Below are 16,529 nucleotides of genomic sequence, written 5' to 3'. Positions count from 1 at the left end.
ATACTCTTAATGAAAAATGCATTAGGACGCCAGGTCATTAAAGCCCTCTCTGCATGCCTGCTATATGGACAAATGTATTGGGACACCAGATCATGACAACTTTAATGCATTGCAGAAGTCTTACACTATATGGAAAAAAAAGTATTGAGACACCTAGACATTACACATGTCCATAAATGCTTTATGGACAAACGTTTGGCCACACACCTGTGGGATGTGAAAATTGAGCAAAGTGAGTTATTCTTCCCTTTTTCAGCTATAACAGCTTCCACTCTTTGGGGAAGGCTTTGTCAGACGTCTAGCCCAACTCTAGATTGATTAATTTAATAAGTAAGTCGCTATCCTTTTTGTTCCTAAAATGCAGCTTTGCAGCTCAGACTCATCCCACAAATTCATATGCAACATAAACCAATAGGGATGTATAACAAAGTAGCGATTGTTTCACTATCAATCGCCCACCAGCGGCAAAAGAGAGAAAATCACAATGGAGCCGAGTGGCGGCAGCCGAACCCAACAGGCAAACTGTATTCCCGCCAGTGTGGGGTTTATGTTCCATAAAGGCACAAATAGGATTTATGTAGATTGTGGTTGGGAGAAATTGTTGCCGTGCGTCAGAGTGAATGTTCTAACACTTTCTTATTATTAGAATTTAAATGACTTTGGTACAGTGCTTCTGTACTCCTGATACTTATCTAGTTAATCCCACACTCCTCTCAAATTCACACTCCTAGCTACTTTAATTAGCATAGTGCCAGCAGTCTGGAAGGCAGCAAGAGGAAGAGAGAGAAGACGGGAGGGGGCGGGAGGGATGAGGAAAATCGGTGGAGGAAGAGTGATATTGCGTGGTAGGAGACTGAAGGAGTGTTTGTGTGTTGAGGCTGGTTGCGTCACCCCCCCCCCCCTCCCCACCCACCCCTGTGTTCGGGCTGGATATTTTGTTTTGTCATTATCTCGCCTCTCGCTATTCATCTGTAGCAACATGTCGTAAATTGGCTCCTGAGAGGCGTCACACATCCGGCGTGTACTTGCCTTCTTTTGACAGCATCCTTCATGGAGGATCGGCTGAACGGGGAATTTACAGGGGAAGACGCATGATCCGTCTATTGAAGATGAACGGCTCGCTAGCGCAGCGCGAGGACGATCTCAGATCAGTCACGATATCAAAGGAGACACGGAGGCAGCTTGCCATCCATCGACCCTTTTGGCTGAGGGTGAATGGACGATTGAAAGGCAAATGTCTTTATTTGAATTGGAGGCTAAGACCATGCCCGCACGAGCACTGTTACCAGCATAAAATCTTTAGTAACTGCACAGTCAATGTTTTAAAGACCCCGTACAGTGAATTCAGAGATTAGTTTTGAAATACATTACAGTATATGTGTTTGAAGATAATTGCTGAAAACGTGCAAAGACTGAGAATTGTTACTACTAAATTGTGGCGATATAGCATGATAGCAACTGTTTTTCACCGTTTCAGTTTGCTTTTTATTTTTCTTGGCAAAACTGGTGGATGGCCAGCATGTGTCTCCAATTACATAAGAACTTGAGTGCCTTCTTTCACATTTGTGGTTGTCAAGAGGCAATTGCAAGTTACTTAGTTATTATTACCTGTTAGCTCGAAAGCTAACTGGTGACTGGCATCAAATGATCAGCTCATCATCAAGCTCTTCAGAAGCCTGATTACCTATCCTGATCATTTGAAGCAGGTGTGTTGGAAGATGGAGACATCTAAAACATACAGGAAAGTGATACTCGAGGACAAGAGCTGCCCTCCCCGCTTTAAACTAGTATATCTTTTGTGGCTCAGACATGTCGGATGTGTGGACATAAAAAAGATGCCAGACAAAGTGGCATCCATTTTTTAAGCGTTTTTTTTGTTTTGTTTTAATATCATTCAATTATTGCAGTGTATGAAGCACTTCCTTCTGGTTCAGGTCACTGGTGGAGCCAGGAGACCAGGACGAAGTACTAACAGAAAATACTGAGCACAGTTAACAGTTTTGACTGGGCTATGTCGGTGGAATGTAAAGTCATTCGAATGTCTTGGTAAAGTCGTTTGAACGTACTTCAGATTCGATCAAACATCTTGGTAAAGTCATTCAAATATACTGCGACGTGGTTCGAACATACCAATAAAGTCGTTCGAATGTGTTGTCAAATGTAGGCCAAATGCTAACAAAAGCATTTTTCCCATAATGCCACAGGATATTGTACGGAAGCGTGGAACTGCAAAAAAAAACCTGACGCATATACCCCATTACCTTTGATTTTTTTTTTTTTTTTTACGCTAACAACTTAATGATGCAGAAAACAACATTTAGTTTCTCCTTTCCACCTGTGAAGTGGCTATAGTGCACAATTGCGCATGCACAAGAATGTATGTAGAGCCACAGACAAAACCACAAGCAGCTTGTCCAATGATTCCTGCACTTTTGCACTGCATTCAACAGCGAGGGATACTCTCCGTATTTCCGAAGCGAGTGAGGTTTGCATGCGATATACAACCTTCACCTTTGGTCCTCCTCCATCGCTGCGATTCTTGCAGCAGAGCTAAGCTCGGAAGCCATCCTCTGTCTTTGCCTTGTCCAGAGCGCAAAGACGCCAGGAACCCTCTTAGCGCTTTGAGAAGGAGGCCCGTCGTGCAGGTAGATCCGCAAGTGGCGAGGGAGTTCTCCCTCTGCTGCCGCAGAGAATTAAACCGGATTGGGGAGAGCCGAGCACAGAAATTGTGGTCCAAGGTGACTTTGTGATCAGGTTCCAGAGAGCAGCCTCAAATCCGCAGCTTGGGGCTGTGTGTGCATGTGTGGGTTTGTGGTGTCAAAGAGCCTCAGTCTGTGACACATGCTCATATTTTGGCCCCTTTATTTTGCATGTTGAACTTTTAAGTGCTGAAAAGGAACTATATTGGATCACTTCAGTTATGTTTTAATGGAATCCTGGCAAATTTACACCTCCAAATATTGTCTAAAATAATGGAAAAAACAAGAATAATATGTAAGACTCGATACAACTATAATAATACTAATAATGTAATTATTAACAAGGAAGTTAACCATTGTATAACAGGACTAAATTTGACTACAATCATCATCATCATCATCATGATCATAATCATAAACATGCAATATTTTGAATTTAATTCACAGTTTTTTGTATATTTTTACACATCTATTCTACCAGTGTGGCACATTTACATAGGATTTGACCTCTCACCCAAGCCTTAAAATAAGTTAAATACAATAATAATAATTCTTATTATACCGCACTATCATGCAATTTAATTGATTTTTTTATATTTGTTAACTTTTCATATGTTTATTTAATCAACTCTTTTTTTGTGCAATTGAACTGTTATAAAAGTTCACTACAGTATAACGTGAATGAATACAAGTAAGATAAATTAATAAATGTGTGAGAAACATCAGTACAGTATAAGTATACCGAACTAGCCCTTTCATTTACTTTTATTCTTACATCTTTTCTACTACCTTAAATCCCTCTTGGGGGAATCTAAGTTACTTTTTACAAAATAAAAGAAAGTTAAGTGTTGTATAACAATACTAAATACAACAATAATAATAAAACAAAAATGTACAAAATGAATAAAAAACATTTTCGAAAATGTATTTAATTTCAATCTTTCCCTCATGGTGAAAAATATAAGTAACATTACTTATCATTCAATACATCTGGTTAAAATGTTGAAAAAGCAAGCATAAACAATAGGTGTGCCCAATATGTATGTAAGAAGAATGTATGAATCTGGGCTTCATCCTCCTCCTCATCATCATCGCAAGGCGTTCATGGCAAGACGAACAAAAGTGAAACGTTTAAGTGTTTTTGTGGCTCGAATGATGAAACACCTCCTCGTGCTTCTTGGATGGCAACAGGGGGGGAAGGAAGTTAGCGTGGACATAAAAGAGGGCTGGGGTGAGAGGATGAGGTCGGAGGTGAAGTGGCACTGCGGGATGAAGAAGGTGGGGGGTGGGGAGGGAGTGTGTGTGGAAGTGAGGGGTGGGCGAGGCAGCTGTTTGTCTGGCCCAGTTGGAGTTTGGATAGTTCAGACCTGCGAGCACGCTCCACTACGTCCCAATAGGAGCCACTTGACTGGAGCCACACATCACATTTGTTTTGCAGGCGCTGATTGAGGCTACAGCAGATGAAGATTTCAGTGAATTCCCTTCTTTCACTCTTTCCAAAAAAAAGTCCCTTTTTTTCACACATTCAAATGTGGCTAAGATCCCGTGTAGGCCCTTTTTTACGAGTTTGTGTATGTTTGTGTGTACAAAAAGGGGTACCCCCTCTTCTCAAAAAAAAAAAAAAAAAAAGCTGCTAGTGTAAGTCCCCTTGAAAGTGTCCCTCTTGAAGGACTGTTTAAAAAGGGACGCCCCCCTCTTTGTGCCCACTGTTCTGGTTGGCGTATGGAGGGGCTTTTGTCCCCCTCTTTCATGTGCACTCACAATGGGCTGGGCCGTTTGAAACACAACAGTAGATGAACTGCGCTGACAGTGTATTAAACTCTGATGAATTGCCTGTGCGAGGCATAGATCAATGTCCTTCAACCTCCGAGCACGCAGCGAAGGCCGGGCCTTGTCTTGGCTAAATGGAACAGGTTGCTGGCTCCTTTCACAAGCCCTGATTATATTCATGTTTTGTTGAAGCAGAAGCCTTTTTAAAATGTGTAAATCTTTCTAAAGAAGTCCTACTTTTTTTTTTTTTTTTTTTTTCGCCTTTTCATTCAGGGAGTTGATATTGTGCGCTGCTCATTTCAGGAGCACTGTCTGTCTAGACTAGAGTTGGAGACATTTCTCTTTTGGCTTTCTAAATAGCGGTCGCATTTGGAATAGCACAAGTATTACTATGACTGATAACACCTTTTGTCACTTTTCTGTTAGGTCACCAACTGCAGGGCTGTACTAGTTTGCTATGAACACTGCAGTCTGCTGAGTGAACAACATAATGTAGAATCGTTGTTGACAAGCCGTTACTTTGAATAAACTGAGTACCAACAACTTTGGAAAATTAAAGGTTTTGGAGGTGAAGATTATTAATAGGTTACTTTTTTCAGTAACAACAAATACAGACAACTTTGACAAATAAATGGAACGTTTTGAGGTACTTTTTGACAATCACTTTGGATTATTAACCAAAAGTAATGATAACCTTGAAAAAGAATGACAACTTTTGAGCTGATGAATCACAATAGGTTTAGTAATTATATTGTATTATTAACTTCCAACAGCTTCGCAAAATGAATGAAATGTTCTGCAGTCATGATTGACATTGGCCACCACTTTGTCTTCTTAACACAAATTCCGACAACTTTGGAAATGATAGAAAATTTTGTTCTGCTTATTGACAAGAAATGGAGCAATGACTTTGTTTTAATGAATCGAATACAGACAAGCACAAAGATTTGAGATGATGAATCACAATATATTTAGCCATTACTTTGCTCTAAGGCGGAAGTCAACCCAAACATATTTTTTTCAAGAATATGTTCCCAGCAGGCCCACTAGTTGAACCACGGCACTCTGATTATTTTGAGTTTGTGGAATAAGTGTTAATCCACTCGTCAGGTCAGTCGTGATTGGTCATTGTGAGCAGTTGTGATGTCATTTTCAGTCAACAGAAGACAAAATGGCCTCCCCCAGCAATGGCTGAAAACGAATGCATTTTGCTGCTTAATTTATATTCCACAAACTCAAAATTAATCAGAATGCCGTGTTTCAACTACTGGCACTCCTGGGAACATATTCTTGAAAAAAATAGGTTTGAGTTGACTTCCGCTTTAATAAATCAAGTACTGACAATTTGGGAAAATTAATGTATAATTCTGAGCTGATGATTGACTGACAGATGGTTTAGCCATAACTTTGTTTTATTGAAGCATGGACAACTTTTTGATTATTTGTCTTCTTCAGTGGTAACTTCGTCATGAGCAAAACAGTTTGGTTTGAATCGACTTTCAATTTTTAACCACGCTAACCCTCTTGTTAGACTGATTCATTGTAGTCGAAAGGAAAAAAGTGCCACTTTTAAATCTCAATGGTTTCCCTGACATCTCCTTCAGGTGTGGTTCAGCAACAGACGGGCCAGATGGCGTAAACAGGCCGGGGCCAATCAGCTCGCTGCCTTCAACCACCTGCTTCCTGGTGGATTCCCGCCCACTGGCATGCCCACTTTACCCACGTACCAACTCCCGGAGGCTAGCTACCCTGGCACCACACTATCGCAGGGTGAGTGCATTGTGCTGCCATATTTGAGCTTTTATCTCCAGTGACCTCAACGAGTGTCCATTAAACACATTTTGCCACTACGGTCCACATCACCAACATTGTTGGCGGAAGAACGAAAACCCTTACAAGGTGGTTAAGACAAGAATTTGTAACCATTATTTGATTTTAATAAACCCAAGTATGCATTACTTTAGAAATGAAATGTCCAAGTTTGGCCAGACGATTAACAGTCGATTCATTTGTTTTCATGAAACAAACGCAAGCAACTTTGAAAAGGGATTTTAGGAAACAGTGGTGAAATTCGGCACTCAGGATTGACAATGTATATATATATATATATATATATATATATATATATATATATATATATATATATATATATATGTATATAGAAAGAGAGCGAGACAGTTATTTATAGATATGTATGAAAAATGTTACTACATTACACTTGATTACTTTGTCCTTAGTTTGAAATCTTTTGTTTCCCCCCCGTCAGAGGGCAGTACCTTGCACAGACCTCAGCCTTTGCCCCCATCCTCCATGCACCAGGGGGGCCTGAGTGACAGCAGCTCGGCATATGGCCTGTCATCCAACCGCCACAGCTTCTCCAGCTACTCCGACTCCTTCATGAGTCCTTCCGCGTCCAGCAACCACATGAACGCAGTCGGCAACGGGCTCTCCCCGCAGGTCAGTCCAACTCCCAATTTTATTCCCCTCCCTCTCCTGCTCTCCTCACATGTAAGAAACTATTATGTCATTGTATTTGAGTGCAATTAAAATGTTCGGCGGCATAACTACCAATGTGGGCTTTTATGCCCGCCTTTCAAAGCGCCTGGATTTATTTCAGTGACTCCAAATTGCTACATTGGTAAAACAATTGGATTAACATCAACAAATTAAAATTCATCTTGATAGTAGACGGCAAGAGCTCGAGCCGCTCCAAACAGCCACTTTCCTGGGATGTCTAAATCCTGCACGTCGCAGCCAGAGCACATGGAGATGAAATAATTAGCTCAAGCTTAAAAATGTAGACCCGTAATCTTCTTGGTGTAATTGTCTGCAGCCGCAAGACTCCAGTTTCTTTTTTTCCTACCCTCTTATTTCTTTTCGTTCGTTTTATTTTCAAGCATTTGCAGAGAAGTTGGATACTAATTTTACAATTTAAATCTATTTCGGGCTCTCTTATTTCCTGCATAAAAAAAAAATGCCAGGAGTTAACCTCTTCAGGCTCCATGGTCTAGGTTGAGCTTTAAGCGGCACGGAGTAGCAAAGAAATGATTTGTAAATGATGCAAATCGTGTGTACGGAGTGAATTATACACAATTACCCATCAAGACTGGCCAGCCTTGCCCACCCTCACCGACAAGATGCGGTTAACAAGCAGAAAATAAGATTGAAATGGTGCGTAAAGAGTTGAAAATGAATTTCAATGCCGCATTTGTCCACAATTACCCCCATCGTTCACGTGTGTTTTATTTGAATCCGTCCCCCAACCCCACCCTCTTTTCAAATATTTCTCAAAGCAGATTTTTGGTATTACTGTTTTTTTTAAGAAGAAAGAATTAAGGATTTTGTGACAAAAAAGAGATTTTCTTTCCTGCTGGAGCAACGGAGGAGGATAACACGGCGGCTCACAGCGTGTTTGATTGTTAATCGTGGCGCAGGGGGCTTTAGCTGCTAATGCTCCCACTGCAAAACCTGCAGAAAAGCATCAGGAACACCAAAGTCATTTGAAAATAAATACATACATGTATATATAATGAATGGCACTCTCTAATACTTGTCGCCTTTTGTCGGGATGGGTTAGGATATCAAACATGTCCTGTTATGGTCGCCCCGTATGGATTTATTCAATTAATGATGTTTGTATATTTTGTTGTTTGTATGTTTATTTATCTGGTTAGCTTTAAAGAAAATGCAGGCTACAGTACAATATTTGAAAAAAATACTTTTTTCTTCCTCTCCTGCAGCCAAAACACTGTTATTTTTTATTTATCTTTTATAGAAACGGAGCCATTACTTTGTTTAAAGGAATGAAATACAAAGTTGTTAGTCAGTTAGCTAGGTTGCTAGGTAGCTAGCTGACGAGTGACAATTTACTTCGTTTTATTGAACCAAGTACTGTCAACTTTGAAGATGAATATGAAGTATTGCACTGGTATTTGACAATAGGCGTGGACATTACTTTGTTTGAATAACCCATGATGCAACAACCATAATAAAACGACCATCAAGTTGTGCATTTAAATTTGATGATAGATTTAGCCATTACTTTGTTGTTATAAAAAAAAAAAAGTAATAACTTTTTGAATCTGAAAATAACAATTTTAATCGATTGGCATCTGGCAAAGCTATTAACTTAGTTTTAATTAGGCATGAGCTTTGTGAAGCTTTGTGAAAATTAATTTTTTTTGGGGGGGGTTTATGGTTGACAAGAGACATTGCAATTATTTTGTTTTATTAACCCAAGCACAGACAACTTTTGAAAAATTAATCAAAAGGCTTGAGTTGATGATTCATTATCGGAGCAACCGTTGCCTTGTGTTCGTAATCCAAGTACTCCCAACTTTTTTGAAAACGAACATAGTCTTTAGTTGATCATTTGCGATAGACGTAGCCATTACTTTGTTTTAATAACCCAATTACTGACAACTTTTTGAGTTTATTGTTGGCAAGAAACTCTGCTGGATCTTGGCGGAGGTCCGCGCTCTATCATGCTTCTTCCTTGTTTCGTTCCTGTGTTGAAATGTGCATTTTTGGGGATGTTTTGACGCATCATGCCACACTTGTGTGCAACGCCGCGCGGCATTCCCATCAGTCTCTCAGCATGGGAACGAAACCTTCCCACTGGCAGCGGAATCAAAGTTCACGCCGGTGGTTGCGGCGTCCCGCCGAGTGCGCAAACACATGCGCTAACCCGCCTCCAGTTAGTGCTGCTGGATTGCAATTAAACATGTTCTCATACATTGCAAATTGAGTTAATTTGTTGTGATTTACAGCTCTTGATGAGAAATGAGTGTTTAGTATTGTTGCGTGTTGCGCAGGAGATACACTTGTGTGTTGCAAAGAGTGAGGTATATGGCCCTTTGCTGCTGCTGCAAAAAAAAAATCAGCTTCCGAGCAAATGGGCTGCGGTGGCGCGCCGCCAAGTCTGTAATGGAATCCTGCAGCGTTAGCAAGGCCCGACAGGAGCCCCGCATCTATTCCAATCCCGTAACCTATCCCGACAGCGCACTATTTTTTTTTTCCTCATTACAGCTGGCTGGAAAGCCATCCCCCCCCAAAAATGTGAAAGCACTGACCGTTTTCATTGTGGAGATGGTTTTGGCTGCTTGAGGGGAGACACTGGGTTAGCTGTGCATGGCTGGGCAACAGCAATGACTCAAGAAGACTTTTCCTTGTTTTGCTTGTTGGTCATTGGGTGGCACAGCAGGTGCCACACAAACACACACACACACACACACACACACACACACAACCCAAGTTGATTTTGTCTCTCTAGATGTTTCTGAATCATTGGGAATGAGCATCGTTTCAACAAAATGTTATCTAGTTGTCTTTAGAGACTACTTCTCATATTTTCTGAAGTTTCCTTTTAGAAGTAAATTCCTCATTTTTGACTGGCAGGGACACCTGCTGGGAGATGGAAGCAAACAACTGCTGCACATTTGAAATTCGGCGGAATAAAAAATGCATTTTTGCAGTGTTAAGTTACAGCCGTAGTTATGTTTTACTATAAAAAAAAGACGGGTTAATGCGTGTAAGCAAGAGGAAGGGAAGAGTTTGGGTGTTTGGTGCCTTAAGAGCAGAGCTGGGTATTTTACTAAACTGAGCATTCCGTTATTCGTCATCCTTCTGCAGTGTGTGTACCCTTCCATCGCCCGTCATTTGCCTTCTCTCCAGGGGGAAAAAAAATAGTACCCGTCTATAGGCCAGTCCGCCTCCAATTTTAAAGGGCTTCTGTCGGCAATTCCAACTAAACTTTCACAATAGGCAGCAGATTGGTCACCACTTCTTAAAAAAAGAGGTTTTAAGCTCTTTGATGCCATTCCCAGGTGAAGTTTATTGTCAAACTCAATTTAAAACAAAGAGGATTATCCGTTGCGTTTTTATAACAACCACATAAATTTACCTTTAAGTCCGCTTTCTTAATGCTAACACATAATATAAAGGGAAATGCCATAGACGGACTAACCAATAGCGCTGATCTCACAGTGTTTTGTCCTTGAAGCAATTGATAGTTGAACACAAATGGCGGAGCAACATATGTAGACAGACAACAATACAGCACTCACAGGCATTTATTCTTTATCCTCCTCCGGAAATGATGAATATTTCTGCATGAGTTAATTACAGTAGTTGTGAAACAATTTTTGTGTCTGGATGACTCTATCGTGCTGTGGTGGCCAAGTCACACACACCAGGAGTCGCAATGAATTATTATTGGATTATGTTATTCCTGCATGGTTTTATAAAGTACAGTATTATGGAGTGATATTTTCCCTATTTCATTTCTTATTGCATTTCCACTCATTTCAATGAGAACAATGATTTGTGATACATTTATACGGTTTCACAGAGGGCAACTGTAACCAGAATTGAGACCAGCAATTAAAAGCTACCCTGACATCCCTGCACTCCACCATCACTACTGGTTCCGTATCCCCAACCACCATTTGACCGTAGCGATGCGAGATTTCATTGCAGTTTTGATGACGGAAGTAGACAAAGTTTGACGAAAAGGAACTTTTTTTTTCCCCGAGTTTTATGAAAGTGTTTTGGAATGACAGGGATGTATGTGTGTGTATGTAGAGGGCCTTTGGGCTGTGTGAGTGGGCAGGGCCTTCACACAGACACACACACGCACGCACACACACGTACACGGGATCAGAGGCAGTGTGCGGCTCTCACCCCTGCCTCCCTTTGATCCGTGTCCCGGGGCCTGCCCGCCTGCCCGCCTGCACCGCACCAACGCACGCTGACACCGTGCTCACCAGCGACTCCCCACAACTGTCTGAGCGAGATAAGCCAGGGGAGACTCCAAACTGAGCTGCTTCTCCTCCATTAGCCTACGAAGACGCTTCTTTAAAAAAAAAAAAAAAAGACGGGATGAATTATTTTTAAGAGCTCTTGTCGCTGCCAAAAAATGGAGAGAGAAGAAGAAGAGGGGGTGAAGTATACGGAACAATCTGGCTTCATTCTGCCTGACTTCTAACAAGACACCCTACACCTGAATACCAATGAGAGACAGGATAGGGTGTGTGTGTGTGGAGGGGGGGGATTGGTGTAGTCCCCCACACTATTAAAACTTGGGCATTAAGCCTCTCACCGGGCACTGTGTCAGCTGGCAACTGCCGCTGACAACAAATCAAAGGGGATGAGCACATTGCCCGCCTGCATTCACAGCGCCACCGTTCGCTCAGCAAGAGGGGGGTGGGTGAACAGGGGGGGGGGGGGGGGGTACATAGTGGTTAATTAGAAGTCCCATTAAAACAAATGCTGTTTCAATTTGGCAACGATTTAAAAAAGACGTAAGAGGCTTTCTGTAAAAAAAAAAGAAAAAATAAAATTAAACAAGACACCCGCTGTTGGCAGCTGCCAAGAAAATCCAGGGACTGTAAATCATATCCAGTGGCTATACTGTTCGTGCACAGATTATTACTGCTGCCTGTTGTGTGTGCAATACTTCTGAACTCTGAGGAAACCTGCGCTGACTGTGACATCACTAACGTACACTACAAAAGCAGTATGCGTGCGTGTGTGTGTGCGCGCGTGTGAGTATTTACTCTGCTAAGTGCTCCCATTTGCAGAGATGTAACATCATGTACAGGACATCTGCTTCTATAAATAGCAGCGCGTTTAACAGGAATGGTGCCTAGTACACCGCAAACCTTTGCCAAAGCCTCAATATGACTAAATTGGATCAGCACCAAATTATAAGTATGTCATGTCATATAAATACATTTTGTCATTAGCATTCTTAAATTGATAGAAATGAAGGAAAATAATGACAAAAGTATGTTAAAACCACAAATCATTGTTATGCACCTTTATCCGGATCTTCACCAGAATGTGTTGGGGATTCTGCAGCACACTTCCAAGTTGTTTTGTGCAAACTACCTGATTTTTGTTTCCTACTTAATAACACACACAAAAAAAGCGACAGAATTTTTTTTAAATGGTACCTAGCAAAGCTGAGAACTTCGCCAAGGCCAAACATTGCCCATTTCAAACCACACCAAATTGATTTTACATACATTTTGTTATTAGCATTCTGAAATGGGTAGAAATTAATAACAAAAGTGTGTTTAAAAAAAACAATTCTGCATATGGAGCTTTATCCAAAACTTTTTGGGCGTGGCCTCTGCAACAACTGACCTTCTAATTTTTTTCTCATTAATATTCATTCATTTTTCACTAGCTATATATTTTAGATATAAAAATTTAAAAATTAAAAATAATTATAAATATAATATCAACAATAATACAGTACAATATTTTCAATACATAGATTAATCTGCATCTTTACCCAAATCTTCGCCAAATTGTCATTCTAATTTTTGTCGTCCTGCGTACCATCCCTCCTAAAAGATTTGGTGTGTTGTTCCGTGCTTGGTGGAGGATTATTGGAGGTATTAATAATAATTTGATAAAAGGAGATTTAGCTCTCCGCGTGTCTCCAGGGCAACCGAGTGAAGCCGTTTCTCCCAAATATTCCATCGTTGGCGTGGCTCATTCATGCTGCTATTTCTCACCTAGCAACCTTCCCTTCCTCTCCATTTGGCTGCATGTCACGGCGCCCTCACTACCGCGCCCCCCCCCCTCCGCCACCACGCACCAACCTCCACCTCCACCGCCACCTTCCTCCCAAGCTCCAAAACGTCTCTCCCCTGGAGAGGCAGCGCCCAGATGAAAGGCTAAGGCGGACAATAAAAATGCTATTTAAATGCAAGGGTGTTTGTGTGCGAGAGTGAGATATTTCCCGCTGAAAGTGAGCTGCCGCATCCCGATAAATAATAAATATAAGGGGAATGTGATTTACATTTATCTCGCCGAGGCAGCCAATATGAATTTGGGTAAATCCTAGAAGATGGGGATTTAAGGAGCAAAATGACTGCGACTGATTCAGATGCTGTGTGTCCCACGCATCCGCGATGCCTATAAGGTGCACAGGCCTGCTCCTGCAGCTTTTATTAGAGTGGTGGCACAAACTTGGATGCTATCTGTAATAGACACCGGCGATGCTGCGCTCTCGGACTGGCTTGTCCTCACCCTTGAAGGTGACTTTTGCTGGCATCACTGAACCCTAACGAGACCTGTATACCGACTTTTTCAAAAGTTTGTACAGGCTACTCATTACATTATAAACACCGTATTTTTTGGTGGTGTTTCTTCAAATGTCATCCAGCGAGGAGCTTTTTAACCAGCTTGGTGACTTCAACCCCAAAGATAGGAGAGCCCCTTCATGCCTGAGATGCCGGATGGTGGAGCAAAATTTCCTGAAAGCCGTCTGGAAATTTTTTTCCATTCCTCCCTATCACGCCCTTCTCGGTCTCACTGTCATTGCTCCACACGGGCATTGAATTCACCCAGCAGAATAAGGAAATCACCTGCAGGTGTGCTCCCCGGCAACCCCCCAAGGAGTCCAAAACGGGTGGCTACTCTGAGCTGTTGCCTGGTGCAGGGGCACAAATTGCAGTAAGGCTATGTCCCTGACCCAAAGAAGAAGTCACTGGGGTGAACCCCAACATACTGGCACTGAGCCACGGGGTGAGAATTATGCCCTGTTTAGCAACTCTCACTGGGGGCAACTCCAGAAAGGAAGAGAATCCAGCCCCTCTCAAGAGGACTGGTACCAGAGCCCAATTTATGTGTCGAGATGAGTCCAATGATGTCTAGTCGGAATCTCTTGACCTTGGCCACCAGCTCAGGATTTATCCTTGCCAGAGGGGTGACATTCCACGTCTCTAGAGCCAACTTCTGTAACCAACAAGGCCCCCATCTTCGTCCGCCGCCCACCTCACACTACACTCAACCAGCTTGGCCCTTCCCGCAGGAGGTGAGCCCATTTGGAAGGGGGACTCATGTCGTCTCTTCAGGCTGTGCCTGTCCAAGGCCATGGGCAACCGACACTTGCCATCCAGCTCCACCCTGACTGCCACGGCAACTTTTTTTGACAGTTTAAAAAAATCTCTCTAGGCGTCGGCTGCAATCATAGCCTGGCAACCTAATTGTTAAGTAAAACTACTTTCATGGCACAGGCAGGGTGTACCCTGGACTGGACTCCAGCCAATCACAAGGCACCTAATTTATAGACAAACAACCCTTCACATTCACACAAATTTCAAGTCGTAAATTAACTTGACGTAAATGTTTGAAGGATGCCTAGTGGGGGTTAAATGTGGTCACCTGGAATCATTGATTTCTTTAATAATTTGAACTGACCTTATTATCGAAAGCCGATTGTTCGGTAGAAAAAGACTTGAGGTACCGTGTGATCTTCGAAAAGCTTTCTGTTAATTAACACTTGAAAAGACCTTATAAGTAATACTGATACCACTATTGGGCAGGTTCACAATATACACCCATGTTCTATTACTGAAATTTTCAGTAATGTTATGCATAGCTAAAAAGCACAGATAAATGAGAGCTCACTATTTGTCACACAATGATTATATGAAAGTCTTTCTGCACTGAGAGCAAATAACGTCCACTTGTCTTCGGCTGGTTGGCGGGCAGGTGAAGCGTCGGCGGTGACCCCTTTCCCTTCCTTTGAGGGTTCAAAGGTCAGGTGAGCAAGAGACTATTATGGGATGTCCACAGGGTTGCTTTTTGCTATGAACCTGCCATCCAGCTCGCGGATGTTATGTGTGTGTGTGTGTGCACACGTAGCATGTGCTTCCTGTTAGTTCCAGATGCCACTCTGACAGGTGCATTGATGTGATTGATACCCCGCCCTGACTTTTTAGCCCCTCTTCTCTCACCTACACTTTCATGGCGGCAACCCCCCTTTGCGCTGAAGTTTATATACAATGCTAGCGTCGGGCCGGCCAATAAAATGAGCAGACTCGGCCGAAGCTCAGCTGGGTTTTGTTGCTCCGCGGTAGCTCCCCACTCAGCCTCCAGCTGAGAGCTATTTCACTATTTATTTACATGTAATTATGGCTATGAGGTGCAGATATTAACACTGTCAAGAACAATTTGACCTGACATTTTTCACCAAGCCTGGCCCCTGCTGGTTTTAGCAAACAAACCGTGCCCACCCCTCCTCCTCCTTCTCCCTATCCTCCTCATCTTCCTCCAACCTTTTCTCCATCCGCCTCACTATCCTCCTCCTGCTGCACACACGTACACACGCACGCACGCACACACACGGGCACACGCACGCCAAAACCACTCTCCTGGAATCAGAAAATCTGCCGTTTAATTTAGAAGTCTGTGTGTGTGCGTGTGCATCTGTGTGTGCGCTTTTGAAAGGGGGCCTCTCTTGTTCCCAGTGGCTGAATCCATCCCATAGTTACTCAAGCATATCACTAGCAAAGAATAGACGACTGCTCCTCACACATTCTCCAATTGCAGTCCAATAGACGACATATTAACCTCTGGTTAGTGCGGGGCGGGGACTTTATAGCTCGTACTGTGGTGCGTTTAAGAGGTTAATGGACAGCTGTGCTCACTCAGATGTTACGGAATTACTAGAAAAGTTGAAAACAAATGTGGGGGGGAAAAGGTGGATGTTCGTAGTTTTAATGTTTTGGGGTCAGGTAGGTACACAATGTGCTTGATGCATTAGTGTATTATAATAGGTTACATTAGATTAGAAGTAATACTGCTATTATTTTCTGTAAAATTGCAAAAAAAAATGGTCATTTTGGAAAAAAAATGTATTTTTGTGTCAAATTCGGGTAAATTTTTGATTTTTTTAAGTTATTAAAGTGAATGGAAAGCCATATAAAACAGTGTACATGAATAAATAATGTATAGACACTATGGAATATGTATCTTACTATATATACAGATGTGGATGTGAAGAAAAGCAGCACGAATAGCCAGCAGCATTGTCCATGGTTTGCCAAAGCTACACATAATCTATATAGTCAACGAGTCTGTACCTAAGCAGTTTGGACTGGAATAAACACAAGGAGTCCGAATGTGAAGGCGAATAGCAGCAGGAATAGTCAGCAGCATTGTATGTAGCTAAAAACGACACTAGCGTGAGAACAAACATGGTAACAATATGTAAGTCTGTAGCGAAAAGAGCAGCGCCTACGTACCACAGATGCAAATGAT

The 16,529-nt window shown here is 42.1% G+C and overlaps 1 protein-coding gene across 4 annotated transcripts in view; it reads left to right on the top strand.

Moving 5' to 3' along the window:
• The window catches only part of pax7a (paired box 7a), a 67,202-nt gene that overhangs the window by 36,285 nt on the left and 14,388 nt on the right, over nt 1-16,529 (top strand). For all 4 annotated transcript variants that reach the window (XM_086040465.1, XM_086040463.1, XM_086040464.1 and 1 more), the window contains 2 exons: nt 6,074-6,239; nt 6,736-6,926. In XM_086040465.1, coding sequence (XP_085896591.1) covers nt 6,074-6,239; nt 6,736-6,926 — 357 coding nt within the window. The remainder of the gene's footprint in view (nt 1-6,073; nt 6,240-6,735; nt 6,927-16,529) is intronic.

Source organism: Filicampus tigris, chromosome 9, assembly GCF_054856515.1.
Source record: "Filicampus tigris isolate MCC_2025a chromosome 9, RoL_Ftig_1.0, whole genome shotgun sequence".
NCBI classification, from domain to species: domain Eukaryota; kingdom Metazoa; phylum Chordata; class Actinopteri; order Syngnathiformes; family Syngnathidae; genus Filicampus; species Filicampus tigris.
Note: the sequence above shows the minus strand (reverse complement) of the source record. Positions and strands in the feature narration are given on the sequence as shown.